Source organism: Colletes gigas, unplaced genomic scaffold, assembly GCF_013123115.1.
Source record: "Colletes gigas isolate AHSC1104 unplaced genomic scaffold, ASM1312311v1 Colletes_gigas_Sc00023, whole genome shotgun sequence".
Taxonomy (NCBI): domain Eukaryota; kingdom Metazoa; phylum Arthropoda; class Insecta; order Hymenoptera; family Colletidae; genus Colletes; species Colletes gigas.
Genome location: NW_025106652.1, coordinates 152,106 through 168,981, shown reverse-complemented (window position 1 = coordinate 168,981; position 16,876 = coordinate 152,106). Strand labels below are relative to the sequence as shown.

The window sequence follows — 16,876 nt, the reverse complement described above, 5'->3', positions numbered from 1 at the left end:
TTCATCTTTTGACCTTTCATACACACCCTCCCACCCATTGACTTCATTGCTCTTCAGCTTCTCGCAAGAAACGTTCGCACAGCGGACAATAAAATCATAACAGCTTGGATATTTGGTTTATTTTTCTTTCTTGATATTGTCTCGGCTCGTTTGTTTATTTTAAATAACTTTGTTCCCAATTACAGTGAACAGACACCTGTTCGTAGGACGGGGAATTTTTTCCCCAGCTAGATTAGATCAACCAGTAAATTCGGTCCACCGGCGTTTCGACGCTTCGACGACGCCGATATCGGCAACTAAAAATACAAGAGGAGATTAAGAACTCTTCAGTTCGTTAAATTAAGCGCGGCGCGGGTTCAGACGATTGGCCGAGCGTTTACAACGCCCGACCGCGAGAACATCCGCGCACAGACGAAATTGTCTAAAGGTTTAACGAGAAGTGCAGACTTATTTGACGGTGCAGCGACTGCGGGGCGCCCGCAGGGCCGCACTCGCTTACGCGCCGTCCGAGCGACACGAGGGTGACGCTGGTATAAATAGACGTCCACGTTTGCACGTGGATGCGGCCCTATATTGGCGAGTTATTTTTGAGTAGGCATCACCACTCGTTACAGTTCTCCGCGTTCAGTTCCAACGAGTTTCGTCCGGCAAGAGCTGCTGCTCGCCACGAGTCGTCGAACAAAGACACCGACGACTCTGTTTACACCGCGAGCAAAACGAGATCCACCGATTGTCACGATTCTACGGTTTCTTCGGCGACCTGCTGCTTCGACCGAGGCGGAAACACGTCCCTGCGTTCTTCGGACGCCGATCGTTTCGCGAAGTAAACGGACACTCTGCACGGTCCACGTGACGCGAGTTTCGTAGTGGGGATTCGTCGAATTTTGGAGGAAAAATTCGTCGTACGAAAATAAATTTCGATCGACTGTAACGAGGTTCGTCGGATGGACACCTAACCGAGCCGAATTAGGTGCCTCCGTGTGTCGGGTGCGAGTGAATCTACGATACAGTGATTCTTGATCGGCGTATTTATTTTTTAGAATTTCTAAGATCAAGATTAAGGTTTGTCGTTTTTAAAACTGTGTCGCGAGCTTAAGAACCACCGCTCTGGAAGGATGCAAAGCGGTACGACCGCCTTCGATACAGTGATTCTTAAATGTCGTGCCCGAAAACGGCTACAGCTTTAACAAATTTCTAAGATCGTTGCTATAATCGAGCAAGGCTATCGTCTTTTAAATCGTGTCGCGAGCTTAAGAACTATTGCTGAAAGATGTAGACGATCCCGGTAGACGAACAGAATAAATTCCCGTGGTCAGCGATGCTAATCGTCGTTCCCAGCGAAGGTATCAGTCGCAGTTAGGATACCTAGGTAGTCGAGGATGTTCAGTTCGTTGAGATTAACGAACATGCGCTCGCACAAGAACCGCGCCAGGCCGGAAAGCGTGGCCACGTCCGCGAGTTCGGACTCGGCCCGAACCGACGAGATCTCCGCGCAACTTTATCATCCGCACAGTTTCCTGTTGCTGGACGATCAGGATGGGACTGTGTCCGCCCCGTCGAGCGTGTCCTCGAAGGTTGCACAGATCAGAGTCGAACGCGAGTGCGGAAGCCTCGGAGTTACCCTCAGAGGCGGGGTTTCGAGAGCGTTGGTCGTCACCGGTGTGAAATCTGACGGACCAGCGGCGAAAGAGGGGAGGGTCAGGCCTGGTGACCGGCTATTAGCCGTAGACGACACCGAACTCAGGGGCCTGACGCTGGCGGAGGCCCAGAGAGCTCTCAGGAGGAGCTCCGATGCACCGGTTGCTTCCCTGACCATCGAGTACGACGTCGCTAACATGGAGGAAGCTAGAACAGCCACTTCTGGCCCCCTCCTGGTGCAGATCGAACGAGGACTCTCGGGTAATCTGTTTTTAACTTATCGGTTTCTTGAACACTAGAACTACCAGCGTTCGTTCTTTCGAGTTTATATTGTTTCCTTCTTCTAATCCTCATTTTGTGACATTTGATTTGTTCGATGATATTTCTCTTATTTTTTCGATGGTACGAAAACGTTTGCTTTAAAACCTCCACGATGTCCTTATAAATAGTTACAGTTGGGGGATGCAGGTTCCATGAGTCAACGATAAATAAAGATTCTAGGTGAAATTTTAACTGTTTACAAACGCTCGAACTCTGCTGGTTAGCTATCAGCCGTTTACAACTTTCTACGAACCGAGTGCAAAGGGTTAGTTAAGGTTCTATTTTTGATCTCTAATTACCGAGCTCCGAAGATCTATAAAGCTCCCGGAACCGTACACTAACGAACTAAATTCAGCCTCTGTAAATATTGCCAGTTAGAACGGTAATAAACTGTCAGAGAACAAATAGCCTTGGATTACGACAATGAAATCACAATACAGTAGTTCACGTTTTCAAGAAAATCTTTATTTTCAATTGATTGTTAATTTACTTTAAAATGGGACGGATAGTGATTTTTTAAAAAATAATATTTATTAATTTGACGTCCATACATACAATCCGATCGTGTTTGTACTCATTTAAATTAAAATGAAATTCTCTTATTACCTCATAACTTTTTTTATCGCTTTTATGTCTGTTTCGATTCTTCCCACTGTATCTATTCTTTGTCCTTATTTGCTAGGATCAGGTATCGAAGCTCGAGCTAGTCACTAGTGAGACGTTTGTTTAGACAAATCTTGTTTAGTTAAAGCGGACACTACTGTACCTTCTCCAGAACTAAAGGATCAAATGATATGCCTTCTTGGCGCTCAGTTTCCTTCCTTTCTGGTTCGATCCTACGTTACCACAAGAACTAAACTTGTTTTTTAACAGTACATACGTCTAAGAGTATTTTTTGTGTCCGTATCTAGTCGAGTTTTTGCACCTCACGGCATGGGTGATGCTAACTCGGATGCGTGAGGTCGTAACTCCCCAAAGGATTCTAGCCATTGACAGAGCCAGATGACCAGAATCCCTCCTGCGCCATGATTTTTAACAATACAATGATATATGCAGGAGAACTGGGTTTAACAGTTCGCGAAACACCAAACGGAGTCTACATCGAGAGCCTGCGGCCAGCAAGCACGGCGGATCGCTGCGGTGCACTGCAACCAGGGGACAAACTGTTAGCCGTCGACGAGACTCCGGTCCAGGACGCCGTGACGGCAGCCAAGCTGCTTAGGAACAACTTCGACGCTTCTCGAATCGCCAGGTTGCAGATACTGCCCAGGCCTCCGAGTGCCTCTCAAAGAACAGTGAAGAGGAGGGCGCAGCCACAGGCGCAGCAGACCTCAAATCAGGCCCTTCAGACAAAGGAGAGTCTAACCGTGGTTCTGAGACCCGATCACAAGGGTTTTGGTCTAGCCTTGAAGCCCGCGGACGATCGTCTGAGCTATTCTGTCAGCTTGCTGGAGGCTGGCGGCCCTGCTGAGCGCAGCGGCGTTCTTCTGCCCGGCGACAAAGTGTTGGCGATTAATCGTAGAATCCTGAGGGACTTACAGTCGACGGAAGTCAGCAACATACTGGATACCTCGCAAGTGGTAAGTGGATGGTTCCTTTTTTTGGCGTAGTTTTGGTCGTATTGTGTCTCCCTAAGTTCGAAAGCTAAAAATCGTTGTCGTTTCGCAAAAGATCGAACTGATGACGGAGTACAAGGTCGGTGGACCGGTCGTACCCAGCTCCGGAGTGTTCACTGTGCGTGTGGCGAGACCAGTGGGTGGCCAGCCGGATGTGGGTCTAACGGTGAACGAAGATCTGATCATCACGGAAGTCCGTAAGGGATCGTTGGCTTACAGGACCGGAAGTTTGGCACCTGGGGATAAACTGCTGGCGATAGACGGGCAGAAACTGGACCCGGGTGACCTGAGGCAAGCAGCGCAGTTACTGCATCGACCTGGAAGCTCCGTCGTTGCTTTGACCGTCAGGAAACCGGACCCCGTTTCAGAGACTAGGTAACGTTTAATTGATAAGGTAACAATTAACGCTAGATTTACGAATATTGATGCGAACTGACTTTCCACGTGCCCAAGACTTGGGATAGAATTCAGTATGGCCATAGACCCTTGTCTTGTTACTATAAATATCTAGCCCTCGGTCCTGTAACTTAAGTTCTAAGAACTAGCTGTCCTAAAAAGAGATTAATTTTTTTAAATAAACTCTTTGTAAGGCGGATGTTAATCCAACGTATATTAAAGACTAAGTAATTAGTAATTAAGTTTTAGTCTAACAAGCCAACAGTATCGTTTGTGGTACAAGTAAAGAAAACGAATGGAAAGTAGTCAAGGAATGTTGAATTTTATAGAGATTATTGCAGGGACTCCAGCATAGGAAGCGACACGGCTCAACAGTATCCTACTGGAATTCTGCGACCAGCAAGGGAGAGTCTCCCAAGCGTGGACAGCGCAGTGGATTCTTGGGGAGAGTTGGGAGAGAATAGTGGAGCGGGTCCAGAAATTTTGAGGCTCTGGGAAACTGCCTCGGTGGACAGTGGTCAACTGGATCTACCTATGCCACCTTTTCCTGGGTAAAAAACATGATACAGTGTTCAGTAATGCAGTAAAGAAATTAAAAATGATTTAATAAATCGCTGTTTGACCTACTACGCCGCAGGTTGAGCACGGTTTCAATCTTATTCTTGTCCGTTAGTCCACAGGAACGCAGCAACTCCGACAGACCTCAACAGATCGTCCACGTGTCGCTGCACAAGGATCCAGTGTACGAAGATTTTGGGTTTTCGGTATCGGACGGTTTGTACGAAAGGGGAGTTTACATAAATCGTTTGAGACCCGGCGGCCCCTGCGACGGTGTTCTACGACCTTACGACAGAATTCTTCGGGTAAACGAGGCCAGCACGGAGGACTGTGACTGTTGTCTGGCCGTTCCACTCATCGCTGCGGCCGGTCCACGTTTAGACCTGACCATAGCCAGACCAGTGTCTCCTCTTAATATTATAAAAACTCTGTAGGACAGGAGGTTAAAGTGACAGCAAACGAGTCGTATCGAAACGTCCGATGAACGTATCTGGTATATTTTTGTACACACCTGTATTTTATTTATAAAAATAAGATAGATTGCTTTTTAGCTAGAACATTTTCTCCTGCATACAAATCCACGCACACCACACACGAGTGCACGCTTATAGGATATCAACGACGCGTGCCTTTATCAACCCTCTATTAACACATTTCTATATGCTTGCGAAAATGATTTGCTCTTGTGAGCTCTCTCGCAAGCGCTCGACTGACCCTTCTGCTCCTATATAATACGCTCCTCGACAATATCCCGGCGTCTAAGGCAGACGAAACGCTCCCCTGTCCTTTCCATTTTTTACTTCCTACCATCTCGTTTACAATTCCTTCATTTAGCAAATCGCGTCACACTCTCATATCAGTGAGCTAAGGATTGCGAAAGTTATAACGCAAGACCTAATCAATACTATACGAATGCTGCTCGATATCGAATATACGTGTTTGAATGACATGAAATCTGATTTATCTATTCTTCGCCTTTGTTATCGGAGTAACAGGAATGTTCATCGGATCAGCAACTGATCGGATTTCATGCTAATTGACCCAGCAATCAGCCGTAAACGCTAAACCATTTCGAATTGAACAACGTGTCTCACCTTGCCAGCAGGTCTAACTTTAAAAAAAGCAAGAACGTTAACACAAATTGTTTCGACAGACAAAACTCATAAAAATTTGTCAGCACGAAAAGAAATTAACAATTCGGACTAGACATTTAACAATTGCTGTTTCTTGTCGACCCATCCATTTACCATGAAGGATCCCGTGGTACCATTACGATTTTTATCGTAATATTTCGGAAGAGCCGTTGGATTCTCTATTCTTTGCCGCTGATCGTATTTGGCCTTGTTATAGCACAGCACCCCGCAAATGGCCAGCGTCATTCCTAATATATTTAACCATGTCACCGGATTACCAAGCACAAACAAACTTACTGCGATCACGAATATACGTTTGCTCGCGCTGGCCACCGCGTAAGTTAAAGGAGTGACGATGGATAATACGGAGAATGCGACTATATTTTGAAACCAATTCAAGATACCATCCAAAAATAACAGACCCATTATATCGTAATTTAATTCTACCGAATCGCCGGTAACTGGATTGTATATTAATCGGCTCAAATCGTATATTAACCATATGGGAAAGAAAAGAATCAGTGCCAGCTGACTCAAAACATGTAGAAGCCTCAAGTGATGTATCCCTGTATCGTGCAGCACCTAAAAACAACAACATAGTTAACAAATTGGTACCCATGAATTTAAACTTTGTGCAACTTTGATAATAATATCATTACTGCCAGAAAAGTATCAATACCTTTTTAGAATAAATATTTTGCAAGGAAAATGCCATGGTGGATGCTAAAGCACTCAATAGACCGATCATATTGAAACTAAGCTCTGTCAGCGTAGCAATGGCTACACCAACAACAATTGGAACTAGACTAAAATACACATTCCAGGTCTGCTTCTCTTTCATTATGATTCTTGACAGGAACACCGTGAAGAAGGGCATTGTAGCCTTCACTGGGACAAAGCCAAACTTCAGTTAACATATGAGATTGTTGAAATTTAAAATAAACAACATGCTCCTACGAACTTCCTTTGAAACAATGTCTCTTTACAATGCAGCTTTTGCACTCCAAATTAATCCTTTCGAGGATCGTATTCACCTTTCTGCAAATCACATTCATCCTTCACAGATTGAATAAATATTATTACATACCTATAATCAAATTTTTATTTCAGAATATTAACATTTCATTGAATTATATTTCTATTACAAATAGTTTAAAAAAACAAATGTGTAGAAAAATGTGATTTGCAATAAGATAAGATTAATTTGGATTACAAAATCTATACAGACTAAGTCAAGAAAAAAATATTATCTAAGATAATAAGTTATCTATTAGTTATAGCAGAAAACAAGTTTTTGATAAGTAATATTTTTTTACAACCAGATTCGTGATTTGACACAAAGTTGTCAAATCCAATAATCGGATAAAATGCACAAAAGCGGAAGATACACCTGCCAAAAATCACTTGGGTCAAAACATTCGACCAAAGCAACGGCGAACAAGAGCATTCAGGACTCACGAAGGTCAGAGTTTTATTTTTGAAATACACGCGCGTAGAGGCGTACGTACGCACGTGACTGTCAAAATAGTATTATCTTAGTTTGTTTATTTGTCACAAACAAAATTGACGTTTTATTTAGGTCCTCTTTAAAACACACACAAGTTACCTATTACAGTAAATTGTATTTACAAACGAATGCAAATTCTCGATCGATTCGTACATTGACTTCTACGTACGTATGTATGTTGAAACAAAGATTAGTTCATGAGCGAATCTAACTTTTTTATTCGTTATTCGAGAGTAAAATTTGCCTATCTCTGTTAATAACCTGTTATCTTTATTCAGAATACTGTCAAATGTTATTCTAAACGATCCTCGTGTGTTTTAAAAAGGTATCAAACCGAAAGGATGAAGAAACGTCAATCTTGTAAAGATCAATGAACGAAGTAAAGTTCGCAAAACAAGCATGAAACGATATTATTATGATGAAATACTATTTTTTTATACCAGTATGAGCATACGAAACGGGGACCTTCCAGATGCTGACGTGGCTGAAGACGTTCGCCAGAAATTTGCCCAAAGCGAGTGGCACAATCAGTCGCAAATAATAACCCCATGAAATATCGGATGAGTACTTTCGTACACCCCACAAATTGAAGAACGGGCCGGAATAGACTGTGATCGAGGTTAATTGAACTATGGTCACTGTCATAGGGTAAGGAAACTGCGAGAGCAGCATCTTGCCGACCACGTTGCTGCTGCATGATATCACGTACCACAGCAGGCACAGAAATAACACGGTGATCACTTCGCGGCTGTTACGGCGATCGTCCATGATTGCGCGACGAGCCTCTACGAAAATGTGCGCCTTTTGCCTCTTTGCTCCATACGTGTACACCACAGTCGCAGCAACAGTACGCGGTGGCTCGCGATACTGGGTACTCTTTACTCGGTGTCACTTGCTATTACAGATCACAGACACAATTAAAATTCTAGTACCCCTCGCATTTCTCTCACTCCCTCCCTCTTGCTTCTGTCAATCGTTCCCCTTTCCTGCGCAACGACGCTCGAGAGAACACGTGGCGGATATTTTTAACGAAACTTACCAGACACTGTTCAGTTACTTTCGTCCGTTTGAAAAACTTTCACAAAAGTCATTGTCGCGACACTAGCGACACCAAATCGCAAATATGTTTCATTTTTTAGTAACATTTTAGTACCACAATCTATTTAATTTTAACAAAGCCGATGTTAATGGGAACTCGATTAATGACCATTGTAACGTCCGCGTAGCGTACGTCTCCCCACTCTGGCCCCTCGTCCCTATATTACGTGTAGTTAGTTACCAGATAGCAAATAACTGGATTGTGGAAACTGTTCTTAAACGTCACCAAATATTATATTCAAGTTGGTTCGAGAATTAACCGTTGTATCCATCGGTAATTTTATGTTCGGACGTTAATTATTATATTTAATGTGTTAATCGATTGCCAATTATCCATTGTTAATTATTACTTATTATATACCTTTGAAGCGAGCTATTAGCCGAGCGTGATTGCCAATAAACAAAGCAAAGAATGTTATCTATATCCGGCGTAAGGTGATCGGAGGAGCATGAGAATGCTCCTGAGCGCGAAGTCTCAGCCGGTGATACTCGGGGATACAGTATTTTCTCTATATAAGCTCAGAACTCGTCCACGATATAGACATAGGCACAGTGATGCCAGAAAAGCACCGTCGGGTGCACACTCCCGCATGCTAGATACGCGTACGTGAGCTCGTGGAGTTTCGGAATGACGACAAAGGCAAACTGACGCATGCCCTCTTTCTCGATTCTCCGAAGCTGCCCGAAGTAATTTCGGACCGCTTCGTGGGATGTCGAGAGAGAAAGGCTCACATTTGCCTTCTCGCTCTTAACAACTGAAATCCGACCTCCCGTCAACGGCATACGATTTGGATTCTCGAGCCGAGATTCTCGACTGCCCAGGCATTTTTACTTTCCGACCTATGTAGGCGCACATAAGCAAAGTACCCATAATGAAAAAAAAATGTTGTAAAATTTATTTTATGGAAATACACGTTTTAAGACCTCCTGATCATATTTTAATTATTGAAAAAAAAGAAATTTTTTTTTATTCCCATGTATGAGCACACATATGTATATTATTAATACGATTTTTGAAAATCAAAATACTTTAAGATTGAAAATTAATAAATTAAAATGAGATTCCACTCTTTACCAGTATTGTGCACGCTGTGGTATTTTTCAATAAGAAGAGTTCTTACTTTTATAACATAAACAAAACAGTAGAATTAATAATTGCAGAAATTAATTAATAATGATTTTCCTCGATTGTTTTGGGATAACCGTATCAATTTGTTATGACGAACTAAATAGAACTAACTAGAAACAAAGGAAAAGTAATCCCGTTTGCCAGTTTAATACAAAGTATGGGTTGTATCTTAAATTTTAAAAGGACAGTCGAATATTTTTAAAGGTACAAAACATAGCGTTTCATTGTAGAACAGTAACATAAGTTAGCAGGTAATGTCATAAAACTGTTTTTCCCAGCTATATCCCTTTTTACCTGAAGTATAAGGTAAAAAGTACGAGCTACAAGGTACGACTATCCGAAAATCGTTCACATTTTATCAATGTAAATGAAGCGGCCTTTCCATCAGAGTTAAATACAAAATTTTGTTATTTCTGTGAAAACAGAACTTTCATTAGATGTAGGTGGTGCTTGAAATTGTTGTTTTCACTGTTTTTACGAAAAGTACCATCCAGATTCATGTACTTCGTACATTGAAAATAACATATGTTAAATGTAATTGGTTAAATTCAACTTTAAAAAAAAAATATTCGAAGGTCAGACAAAAATATAATGTCACATTTAGTGTACGATTAAAATATGATTGAAAAAATAAAAAAAAAGGATTTGTTTTGGCAGGGTTTGAGAACCTGCAGAGCAGAAGAAGCTCGGAACTTGCAAGCAAATACCTTGTCATTCACGCCACGCTGGTTGTTGAATGTATTTCTATTTCTGAAGATAAGTATCTGGAATAACTTTAATAATATCTCAAAGTAAAACCTAACCCAAAATCGGGTATCATTCCAACTTTTCCTTGTTAGAACCGAGTTTTCAATTTGTCTTAGCGAAAATCGTAATCACATTTTGCAGATTATTCTAAAACATTTGTGGTATTCGTTTTCAATGCGATTTAAGTAAGCATGTAATGTATAAGATTTCATTTAATTTTTTCTTTTCTAGAGAAGATAGAGAAAAAGTTTATATAATTTTTTTTATTATGTAAGGCGTCGGGAAAAGGCGAGGCCCAAGCCGAGGCGCTGGCAAGGGACCGCGTCTGGCCTTCGTCCGTCAACACTCCCACCCCTACCGATGGGGGAGAAGGCTGACCACAAAGGCAAGGGTCTAGGCCCAGGACGGGCTCATTTGTTTTTCCGACGCTGAAAGAACGAGAATAAAGCATGTATACGAATACCCTGCGTATTTCTTAATTCCTAATTCCATTCTACGCGTCTGTCTAACATATATAAAATTTAATTCGTCCTAAAATTTATATGAAACATTTAAAAGATTTTTTATACATTATGCCTATACATATATCGGAACAACTATGAAACAAGAGGTATAATCATTATTATCCATGGACTGATTATAGTTAAAGTCTAACCGGACTTTGAAATGAGAACATAAAACTTAAATGTAAAGTTTCATTTAAATTCATTTAGTTATTTATACTCAATCGTAATAATAATATACATATGTGTGCTCATACATGGGAATAAAAAAGTTTCTTTTTTTTCAATAACTAAAATATGATCAGGAGGTCTTAAAACGTGTATTTCCGTAAAATGATTTTTACAAAATTTTTTTTTCATTATGGGTACTTTGCTTATGTGCGCCTACATAGGTCGGAAAGTAAAAATGCCTGGGCAGTCGAGAATCTCGGCTCGAGAATCCAAATCGTATGCCGTTGACGGGAGGTCGGATTTCAGTTGTTAAGAGCGAGAAGGCAAATGTGAGCCTTTCTCTCTCGACTCCCACGGGGCGATCCGAAATTACTTCGGGCAGCTTCGGAGAATCGAGAAAGAGGGCATGCGTCAGTTTGCCTTTGTCGACTTTCCGAAACTCCACGAGCTCACGTACGCGTATCTAGCATGCGGGAGTGTGCACCCGACGGTGCTTTTCTGGCATCACTGCTTTGACCTGCTAGCTAGCTTCACTTCCTCTCTGGGCTCCCACATTTTCCCTTATCACATGTGCCCACTACGAACATGGCCACGTAGTTCCCACCTCCACACGGCTCGGGAGTGGATCGTCGATCGAAGAAGATCCTGACGAACGGGGCCCAACCCCCAATTGGACCAAAACAACCCTGAGGGAGGATCTAGAATTTTCCTGGAAAAGGGATGAGACAGTAGAGCGAACATCGAAATTATCGAAAAGTTTGAATAAATAAAATCGTTGAAGTTACATCCGAAAAGGACAATGTTAAGTCATAGAGGGGTTTACTGACCCAAGAGCGTACAGCATATGCTATACACCGTTGGAAAGGTCTCGCCAAGGCGAATCGACTGATACCATTTTTAACTTCGATATCAGATGGGATAATGTCGAAAAATGGCCTCAAAGTTCGAGATTTTGCGGTTTTGAACAAAAGAAACCAGTAGTAAAAGCCCATCCGGCCCGAGGGACCTCGGGTAGGCACCTGAGGGAAAACCGAGGGGTGTAAGCGATACTCTAGCAGATTGGGACGGCAAATGTGCCCCACCACCTTCATTTCAGTGCCGTGTTGGGCCTGCGTTTGCCGCATGGGTCCCGTTCCAAATGCCCAGGGCGAAATCGCCAATGGATTAGTTGTTTTTCATGAACATAATATATTCATGGTAGACAATTCGCAGGTATAAGTTGGGAATGTGCAGGTTAGTATTCAGACTAATGCGTCACTTACAATAGTGAATGGAGTGACATTTTATTGATTGAACGAAACATAATGATGTGAATACTTTTTATTTTACGCGCCTCGCCGAACAAAGCGTGTCAGTGCTCCATGGGCACCAACTCACCTCCTTATCCCCTAGACCGCAGATCGGGACGCAACACCGACTTTTGTAAATACGAGCGATATTGAAAGAGAGGCAGTAAAGCTGCGAGAGCCCAATTTTGCATTAGATAGTCAAAGTACACAACAATTGTGCATAAAGAGCAAAAAATAATTTGTTTATATTGGCCAACATCGTCTACGAATTTAAATATAATTGAGAACGTCTGGGAATACTTGTTTAAGCAAGTATACATAAATAATCACTAGTTTTTGGCACATAGTTGTGTCATATTTGAAACACTGCATGCACCTGTCAATCGAAAGAATAACCGTAACTTGGTAACTTTCACTTCAATGGTCAGAATCCATTTGACACCAGCAAATCATATTTTGTACTAATTACTTAGGGAAAACTAAAATACAAAGCTTGTTGATACAACATCATGAGTCGATAAGAAAACACAATTCCTGATACAAATTCTCTTACGGTTCATTGTAGAATATTAATAAATATATAGTTTGGGTTTTCTTCGATAACGTGCACGGTGACGTCGATAAAAGAAATAAATTCCCCGTCAGTGTCGCCAACGTTATCAGTGACCTAAATAATGTTTATCAACGGAATGTCACAACGTAAATTGTCATATAAAATGTACGTGATTTATGCATAAGATTCCAGAAACTCAATAACTTTTGTCTCGCGAAACCGCATGAAAGCGTATATTCAATCAAAGTAATGATATCGATAATTTTCAAATTCTTGTCGCTGCACTATAGTATAAGTTCTTATTTCATAACTTCTTCTTTTATGATTCGTTCAATATAGTTGATTCTACTTCTGTCAAGTTGCTTGTTTTCTATCCAAAATACCGTTCCAATAATTGACGCGTGAATTTTGTTACTTTTACATCAGTTAACATGATCATAGAAAATGGGTCAACATATCACATTCTCCCAAGCGTCGCGGTGACCATCGAAACGATGTTTTCATGGTACGAAATAGGGGGCAGTGAATGTCCTACGTAGGGATGTCCCGCTTTGTAAAACGTGGCGCGGTAATTCCTGTTTTGTTTGTGAATAATTTAATATTATCAACCTTTGACGAATTGTGGTTGTAAAACGCTTGTTATTTTTACACACATGATGCAAATATGCTAGTTTAACACGTCTACCTTAAACAGAGTCTAATGTTGCAATGTTTACTTGTTTACAGGTTACACTCAGCATGAGTCGTCGCAGTATATTATCGTGAATTGTATAATATTAATAATAATTCTATAATTCTTTTTCCGTTTGTGTCGTGGAGTTGCGTGATTGTTTTAATTTTGGGGCTTACCAAAAAAAAAATAATATTTAAATGGAGTCAATGTCTCCGCCTCCAGCCAAGAAAATTCGGAGCATAAATGGAGTCAAGATGATACAATGCAAACGGGAATTTAAGCTGCCGGTACAGTTTCCAAGTAAAGCATCAATAAAAAGCGTTAGTACACCTAAAATAAAGAATGGAACAAACAATGCAAAGGATTCAAGAAGTATACTAATAACAAACAACGTAAAGAAATTGAGAATAAGATCACAAGATGGTAGAGATCTGGGTGAAATTCAAGTTAAATTCCCCACCCAAGAATTAAACACACCATTGAATTCTAAAATCATTACCTTAACCAAATCAGCTCTAATTTCAAATAAAAACCAGAAAATAAATAAACCTGTAAACTCTTTAGTTGTACCTTCAAAGAATATGGATAGATCAACAATGGTGATGCAGAAACCAATTTCTCCAAACAAAGTATTTCTTGCCACAATCAGTCAACAGTCATCAGATATAGAGAGTATGGATGAGAAACAAACTCATCAACCATTGCTGTTGATTAAACCTATAAATAATTTTAAAGAAAGCGATGGTTTACAAAATAAGAAAATGGAAAAATCCATTAAAACAAATATGTCAAATATCAATACATGTTTAGACCCAAAGGAATATCGGCAGTTAGCAAAATCGAAATTTCCAGTGGTAAAATGTGAAAAGCTAACAATATCAAAAAACAAAATAAACATTAATGAACTTAGTGCACTTTCTCTGACAAAAGATAATAGTACATTAAATTCTTTATCTATCAGAGGAAACAAGATGGTGGAAAAAGACAATGAAAGTAGTGAAAATTCGTATAATACAATAAATAGCAATAATATAGATCATAATGTAAATACACAAAAAGAAACAATCAATTCTGAAGTACCAAAAATAATCGGTAAATGTGTGTATGATAAGTATCAAGATGAAGGAAAAATAGGAAATAATGTTGTTACTACATCCAATAATAAAAATATGATCATTGAAAGAGACCTGAATGATGCTCGGAAAAAAAATTGTACCTCGGTGCCTACAGTCAGCAAAAACATAGACAGAAAATCTCAAAATATATTTAGTAATGTAAGTAATAGTCCAATTCCCTGTGCGATTGAAAAGACGTCTAGTAACAAGAATGTAGAAAATAAAGAGCCAAATTCTAAAAACTGTATTAGCAGTACGAATAATGTTAAGGAAAAAGAGTCGTGCATAGAGGAGAAATTATCTCAGCACTGGAATATAATTAAAGAAGCATTGATCAGCGTGAAAGACGAAGAACTTCGAGCTAAAGCTTTACAAGCGCTAATAGACTGTGGAATAGGTGCAGCAAAGCATGTTCCAATTACTCCGCCCGAAAACTTTAAAACGATTCATGATTCTTTGGTTCAAACCGACGTGTTCGGACTCCTTGAAGAGGACAGTTTTTTATTAGTAAAAGAAGACACTTCTACTTTAGAAAGAATAAAACAAACGGAGCGCTCGACCGCTGTTAATTTGACCACGCCGATAGAATCAAATAATACATACTTAAATTGCATTGATAACGACTATCTGCTCCCAAATCTGACTTTAGAACCGCCCATGGACGATATTAGCGATATAGATAACTTTTTGAATCAGTCTTTTAATATGAACGCGCGCGTCAATAAAGTGAAACAAATATTGGCACCGCCTCATTCGTTATATAAAAAAGTTGCTATGCAAGTACAAGAAGACTTTCAAATGTTGCAACAGTGGGACGATAATGGAATGTTGAGTATACATAGAGCCGTTCAAAATAATAATCTACGTGAAGTACAAAGATTGTTGGTAGTCTTAAAAGCCTCGAAAATTAACATCGACGTGTTAACGGCAAATCGCATGGTAAACCTATACTTTCGAGTTGAATTTTATGTAATGGAAGTTGGATGATGAAAAAAATTTAATCTCTTTTCAGTCATGTTTGGAGTTAGCGATCAAATTCAGTGCATCTAGGGGTATTGTACAAGTATTATTAGAAGCAGGAGCGAAACCGATTCCATCGGAACTTCTACACGAATCTGCGGTAATTCTAGCTAGTAAAATGTCCTCTGCTTTATTACCAGATCTATTGAAGTACGTTACAGACAACAAGTTACTTAATCAAGTGGATTCGGCAGGTAAATATGAAACATTGAAATATATCATAAAAATTCTATTAAATCTATCGATATACGGACGAATTTTTTAATTTACATTTAGGATTTGCTCCGTTACACTACTGTGTATTATACGGCAACTTGGAAGGAGTTAACGCTTTGATAAAAGCTGGTGCAGAAATAAATTTGAAAGATAATCGTTCAGGAAGAACCCCGTTCTTCCATGCTCTAGAACATCATCGTGTATCAATTGCACAAAAGCTGCTGGAATATGGCGCTATTGCAAACATACCGAACTATTCAGGACAATCTGTTTTGAGTTTAATAGATGATGCAAAAAGTCTTTCTTTGAAAGCTGCATTAAAACAAATTATAATTTAATTCCATTTGTATCATAAGGTAACTATTAAATAATAACTTAGGTAAGGAAAAACTATTTATATGAAAACAAGCATCACAGCAACTAGTCTTGCATAATAAATAAGTAATGTCGAGGAATCGCCTCCAAGCATTTAACTAGGGAGAAATGGGGGAATATAAATAAGAAGGAAGTATTGCAATGTGCATTAGAAATGTTTGAAAACTAATGCTAATTAGTATTACATATTTATTTTATACAAAACGACTAATTGTAATATTTTCAAAACAACCATAATTTAAGTATGTAATACTTTGGTTTGACAAGGATAAATTATTTGTAACAACACGGAGGATAATGAAAACCTACTGAATTTTAGACTTTTGTCTATAATGCTTTTTTTTTACTTTATTGTTATGTATTTCATATGAGCGCAACCAAAATTTCGTAATAATTTAGTTTCCTTTAATTCTTCCAACATGTAGTGGAATTACGAAATCACTGACATTTATTGTGACTACTTTATTACATTCTTTTTTTCGCATATAGACATACTTGAAATTCAGTAAAGTTAGATTTATCGTCAAAATCTAACTAAGAAATGCAAATAAAAATTGTAAATAAATACGTAATTGACATGTATAATTTCATAACAGTTTTTTGATATTTTAACGCTATTGAATTGTTATTTTAGTCTTTATTATACATTAGATCAATTTAAGTAAATATTTCGTATAGTAATCTAGAATATGTACATTAAATTTTTCCTTTTAAAATAAAGGAATTTATAACGGAAATTTATATTCGTCCGATGTTTTGACAAAATGATTGATTTTGATTGTATATAAAAATAAAACTTTATTTTAACATTACATGTA

General features: G+C 39.5%; 3 protein-coding genes across 4 annotated transcripts; 2 read left to right on the top strand and 1 right to left on the bottom strand.

The window, feature by feature from the left end:
* Nucleotides 1-644: 644 nt before the first annotated feature.
* Nucleotides 645-4,968, top strand: LOC122401317 (glutamate receptor-interacting protein 1-like). 2 transcript variants are annotated; one of them, XM_043403386.1, is made up of 5 exons: nucleotides 645-1,899; nucleotides 3,016-3,539; nucleotides 3,631-3,950; nucleotides 4,313-4,522; nucleotides 4,645-4,968. In XM_043403386.1, the coding sequence occupies exons 1-5, from the start codon at nucleotides 1,380-1,382 to the stop codon at nucleotides 4,961-4,963; spliced, it is 1,893 nt and encodes a 630-aa protein (XP_043259321.1). In that variant the 5' UTR covers nucleotides 645-1,379; the 3' UTR covers nucleotides 4,964-4,968. The 2 variants fall into 2 exon arrangements, with proteins under 2 accessions (XP_043259321.1, XP_043259322.1); XM_043403387.1 differs by having other exon boundaries at nucleotides 4,301-4,522.
* A 27-nt stretch (nucleotides 4,969-4,995) lies between these two features.
* LOC122401318 (solute carrier family 35 member E1 homolog) lies at nucleotides 4,996-8,136 on the bottom strand. Its single transcript, XM_043403389.1, has 3 exons — nucleotides 7,610-8,136; nucleotides 6,342-6,550; nucleotides 4,996-6,244 (listed from the first exon to the last, which is right to left on the bottom strand). Exons 1-3 carry the CDS (start codon nucleotides 7,935-7,937, stop codon nucleotides 5,732-5,734), a joined length of 1,050 nt encoding a protein of 349 aa, XP_043259324.1. The 5' UTR covers nucleotides 7,938-8,136; the 3' UTR covers nucleotides 4,996-5,731.
* A 5,255-nt stretch (nucleotides 8,137-13,391) lies between these two features.
* LOC122401240 lies at nucleotides 13,392-16,471 on the top strand. Its single transcript, XM_043403241.1, has 3 exons — nucleotides 13,392-15,386; nucleotides 15,460-15,661; nucleotides 15,744-16,471. Exons 1-3 carry the CDS (start codon nucleotides 13,530-13,532, stop codon nucleotides 16,019-16,021), a joined length of 2,337 nt encoding a protein of 778 aa, XP_043259176.1. The 5' UTR covers nucleotides 13,392-13,529; the 3' UTR covers nucleotides 16,022-16,471.
* The last annotated feature ends 405 nt before the right edge of the window (nucleotides 16,472-16,876 follow it).

Excerpts from the sequence above, each read along its gene's own strand:
- LOC122401318 (XM_043403389.1), bottom strand. The coding sequence starts at position 7,937 with ATGGACGATCGCCGTAACAGCCGCGAAGTGATCACCGTGTTATTTCTG. Across the intron at positions 6,551-7,609 it reads CGTTTCGTATGCTCATACTG|TGAAGGCTACAATGCCCTTC; the intron begins GTATAAAAAAAT and ends GCTTTGTCCCAG. Across the intron at positions 6,245-6,341 it reads AAAATATTTATTCTAAAAAG|GTGCTGCACGATACAGGGAT; the intron begins GTATTGATACTT and ends TGTTGTTTTTAG.
- LOC122401240 (XM_043403241.1), top strand. The coding sequence starts at position 13,530 with ATGGAGTCAATGTCTCCGCCTCCAGCCAAGAAAATTCGGAGCATAAAT. Across the intron at positions 15,387-15,459 it reads TGTTAACGGCAAATCGCATG|TCATGTTTGGAGTTAGCGAT; the intron begins GTAAACCTATAC and ends ATCTCTTTTCAG. Across the intron at positions 15,662-15,743 it reads TAATCAAGTGGATTCGGCAG|GATTTGCTCCGTTACACTAC; the intron begins GTAAATATGAAA and ends ATTTACATTTAG.
- LOC122401317 (XM_043403387.1), top strand. The coding sequence starts at position 1,380 with ATGTTCAGTTCGTTGAGATTAACGAACATGCGCTCGCACAAGAACCGC. Across the intron at positions 1,900-3,015 it reads GATCGAACGAGGACTCTCGG|GAGAACTGGGTTTAACAGTT; the intron begins GTAATCTGTTTT and ends TGATATATGCAG. Across the intron at positions 3,540-3,630 it reads TACTGGATACCTCGCAAGTG|ATCGAACTGATGACGGAGTA; the intron begins GTAAGTGGATGG and ends GTTTCGCAAAAG.